The sequence below is a fragment of the Zerene cesonia genome, unplaced genomic scaffold (assembly GCF_012273895.1).
Source record: "Zerene cesonia ecotype Mississippi unplaced genomic scaffold, Zerene_cesonia_1.1 Zces_u001, whole genome shotgun sequence".
NCBI classification, from domain to species: Eukaryota; Metazoa; Arthropoda; class Insecta; order Lepidoptera; family Pieridae; genus Zerene; species Zerene cesonia.
The window spans coordinates 3,265,348-3,270,021 of NW_024045131.1; the positions used below are offsets into that span (position 1 = coordinate 3,265,348).

A 4,674-nucleotide genomic window follows, 5' to 3' on the forward strand; every position below is an offset into this window, starting at 1 on the left:
GAAAAAACTAATTTTAGAGAATAAAAATCAAGACCAAGAAAAATTATGTATGCACTTTACACTACCCTCGAATCGAAAGCCTTTGTGTTAAGAAACAAAAAAAAAAATTCTATAATGAGCAAGCAAGCATATAACTGTAGCAATGAAGTATAATTTAAATCTTATCTATTATCTATTTTCCATTTATTGTTAATAGTTATTTACGAGATTTTTTTAAAGAATAAGAAAAAAAAATTGATCTTATCGTTACCAGTCATAATGACGCGTTGACCAAGTGCGGGTTTTCCTGTAGTCTCATGTCGTTGCATTTCTAAATTTCCTGGTGGTCTTTCGCGCTACTCGCTTTTAAGGGGAACATGATAAGAAAAAAAGGAAACGGAAATGGACCTCTAGCTCCCCCAATCACCGCACGAAACACAGTGTGCTACTGTTTCAGGTCGGTTTTCTGTGAGAGTCTTCCCCGGTGTGATCTGACCCAATTCGTATTGAAGCGTGCTCACACACATACAATTACCTTGTCTAAATCCCTCCTTCTTAGCCCTCCCTCCATCATCACTATTCCGTCTAGACGACGACTCACTCTGGCTCCCTTTTAATCGCTCGCTCTCAAACGTGATTCGGTCTAATAAATTTGGCTCCAACCGGCCAACAATTTGGCCAACTTTGTCCAAGCCTTGGCCAACCTTGTCCAAGCCTTGGCCAAATCTATCGAACGGTGCTCGGTGGTTGAGACGGTTCACTACCTTTTTCACGGATATCTCTTGATAATCGCCATTTTCCATGGTTCAGTCTGGAAAGAATATGATAGGATGAAGAAAATGTATTATCTATACTGTTTGAAGACGCTAATCTCAAAAACTACTGGTCCGATTTGAAAAATTCTTTCAGTTCTAGATAGCCCATTTATTGGGGAAGGCTTTAGGCTATATATGTGCCACGGGCGAAGCCAGGGCGGACCGCTTGTAACGAATAAATGTTCTTAATACAAATCCGCTTTATTCGAAACAATTTTTGCAATGTTTTTATTCGAAAGAGAATATAGCTTAAAAAACAGATAATGTTGTTTTTTCATTACCAGATGGTGGATTTGTCTTTTTTATCCCACCTTATACGTTTTATATTTGTTATAAAGTACATGCTATTTTTCATTTCATTTTTTTGTTTTTATATATTGTTACTATTTGTATGTTTGTGTGTGTTAAAATAAATTGTTCTTTCTATTTTAGTTTTCAGCGTCAAATTAATTCTTCCGTGGTGACCTGTATGATCATAGCGAAAAATGTATCATTAATCAAGAAAAGCGGCAGATGCAGTTCCCCTGGTGGATTAAGCAACGATAATTCACAATCTTGAAGCGCTTTAAAAGCATTTTATTTATGTTATCGTCGGCAATGGATCTGGTAGGACGACTTATGGTAAGCGCTACCCCCGCCCGTGAATATTTGTAGATAAGGTCCATTGTAGACAACGCCTGTACAAATGGATTGCCGAATCAAATTGGAAAGGGATTAAGAAAGGATTGACGAGAGGATGAAGGAAAGGACTGGGAAGGGTAAGGAAAGTGATGGGGTATTTTCGGTTATACGTAACGTTACCAACACTGCGCATAGGTGTTTCTTACGCCTCTATGACCAGCTGAACTAGAATCCATGATCCTACAATCTATCTTTAATCGGTGAATAAGTTCATGAGATGAGCGCGTTCAAGTAAAATAACTATTCAGCTTCATTTAATAGGACAGATTTTGTATAGACAGATAAATCACTACATAGTATAAAAGAAAGTCGCTTTCTCCGTCCCTATGTCCCTATGTATGCTTAAATCTTTAAAATTACGCAACGGATTTTGGTTGGATTTTTTTTAATATATAGAGCGATTCAAAAAGGTTTATATGTATAATAACATCTATTAAACTATGCTAAATTAACGCGTGCGAAGCCGCGGGCAAACGCTAGTTATTAATAAAAATAACCTATAAATAGAAAACTTTCGGGCAATATTGATTTAAGTAAACGACTTTCAGTTCTATTATTTAATATTACGTAAGGGTTGATAAGAAATTAAATGAATATTTAATCGCCCAAATATGACCGAATATAACTTTAAGAAATAGGTCACATGTTCACAAACATCCGAAGTTATTATTGACTTGGTCTAGTTTCGAATAATTAAATATTTATTCATACATACTCCTATTAATCATATCCTACTAATATTATAAATGCGAAAGTTTGTGAGGATGGATGTATCTCTATGTCTATGTTTGATAGTCTTTCAAGCAAAAACTACTGAACCGATTGCAATGAAATTTAGTAAGCTGGACAACTGGAATAACACATTGACAACTGTTTATCCCGATATTCCTACTTTTCAGCTTTTGCCCGCTGCTTCGCACACGTTAAATTCTGAGTAATTGAATATATTCACAAAACCTTCCTCTTAAATCACTATATCTATAAAAAAACACCCCATCAAAATCCGTTGCGTTGTTTTAAAGATCCAAAGCATACGTACATACATAGGGACAAACGCGGGAAGCGACTTTACTTTATACTATGTAGTGATTTGATTACTATAAAACTAACAAATAACATCAACAAACCCGTACCCTTGGTTGTTAGTAACCGTTTATTCAAAACTATCTAAAACCGAAATAAATCAACCATATACAAACTAATGGCCTCATGATATTTACCGATGTCATCACAATAGATAGGACACCAGCGAAAATCAATATATATAAATTATTCACATACCATATGGGCATTTCACATCGCCTGCTCGTTTCTCATGGTACAAAAAGTTTTGTATAAAATTGGTTTAATTTTGTTGTGTTTTTATTGAAATCTGTATTGTTTTAACTAGCCTATATTAGATTGAGCTGTGTGCTTGTATGTTTGTATGCATCGACTCACTCAGACTCAATTTTGAGACACCCAAAACGGACAGATTGAATTCAAACTATGTACACTTATTAAGGATCGCTAACTATACAGTCGTACTAATTCTATCCTATCCAGTTATCCTGCTAATATTATAAATGCGCAAGTTTGTAAGGATGTGTGTGTTAGTTGCTCTTTCACGCAAAAACTACTGAACCGATTGCAATGAAATTTGTTACGTAGGTAGCTGGACAACTATCCTATCATTAAATACATGTGACATGATATGCATATTAACCCATAAAAAAGTTCTTATAATTTTACCCTTAAAAATTAAGAAATATTTATATGATTAATTTGATCGAAAATTCTAGACCACGTAGCTTATAACTGTAATAATATATGGAATAGAGAATAGACTACAGTATAGTGTTGAATCGTTTAAAGGATACCGAGCATAAACGGGGCCCCACGTACACTTGGGGCCCCAGATTATATAAAGCTAAATACGTTATTTATATGCTTCTACAATTTTTGTTTGTTAACTTAAGGTGCTGAATAAAAATTATTTCTTTTCTCTATGTAATAAAACAATATGTACCTGATAGTATGTCATAAAGTGTTTTTGACTAGAAACATATACAACACTTAATATATATGTGAAACATATTTATATAAGGGCAAAATTATCTACAACGCAAACATATACTTATTTGATTAAACACAGCTTAACAACTTTTTTAAAGGTTTTTTTTTAAGCGGAAGATTTTGTTAAATCTTACATGATTTATTAAAAAGTGAAACCGTGTCTCTTAGGGTATGGGGCAGATAACATACATTGCGATTTACTTTATGGACAAGAAGGTGATCAGCCTTCTGTGCCCTGCCAGACCGAGAGATTTTTTTTATGTCATAGCGGGCAACTGAACTGGTGGTTCGCCTGATGGTAAACTATGACCACCGCCCATACACATTCGCAGAGGCTCAGATCTCTGAGAATGCGCTGCCCGCGTTTAAGGGATAATAAGATAATATAATAAATAATTAATTAAATAAGTACACTGTAAACAACTATGGCCAAAAATGCAATTCCTAGACTACAACCATCGCTGTTCTACAATGTATATAAACAGAGCCCCAATACCGGTAATAGGGCTGCTAATACAAGGGCCCCAGGGCTCCGCACACCACTATTACGCCCCGGACCTTGCATTTCATTGAAGTTTAATTAGCAGCAAGCCCATCGGCGGCTACGATACGTAATCAACGGTAGACTGATAACATCGCGTGTCAAATTTAATAGGCACCTAGGAAATGGCTTGGCTATGGCAATGGCGTACGTATAACGTAATGCTATTGAATCGCACTTTATATTCAGACTAGCTGCGTCCCGCGGTTTCACCCGCGTAAGTTCGTATCCCGTAGGAATATAAATTAATCCCGTAGGGAGTAAATTTCATTGCAATTGGTTCAGTGGTTTTTGTGTGAAAGAGCAGTAAACGCACACACATCCTTACAAACTTTCGAATTTATAATATTACTAGCTGCGCCCCGCGGTTACACTCGCGTAAGTCTGTACCTCGTAGGAATACCGGAATAAAAAGTTACCTATATGTTATTCCAGTTGTCCAGCTGTCTACGTATCAAATTTCATTGCAATCGGTTCAGTAGTCTTTGCGTGAAAGAGCAACAAACACACACACATCCTTACAATCTTTCGCATTTATAATATTAGTAGGATAGGATTCCACACAAAATCTTTCATAAACAAACAAATTTATAGTCCATTACA

General features: G+C 35.8%; 1 protein-coding gene across 2 annotated transcripts in view; it reads right to left on the reverse strand.

Annotated features, from left to right (window-relative positions):
- The window catches only part of LOC119838234 (anoctamin-4), a 21,900-nt gene extending 21,118 nt beyond the window's left edge, over positions 1-782 (reverse strand). For both annotated transcript variants that reach the window (XM_038364087.1, XM_038364086.1), the window contains exon 1: positions 515-782. In XM_038364087.1, coding sequence (XP_038220015.1) covers positions 515-782 — 268 coding nt within the window. The remainder of the gene's footprint in view (positions 1-514) is intronic.
- Positions 783-4,674: the final 3,892 nt, after the last annotated feature.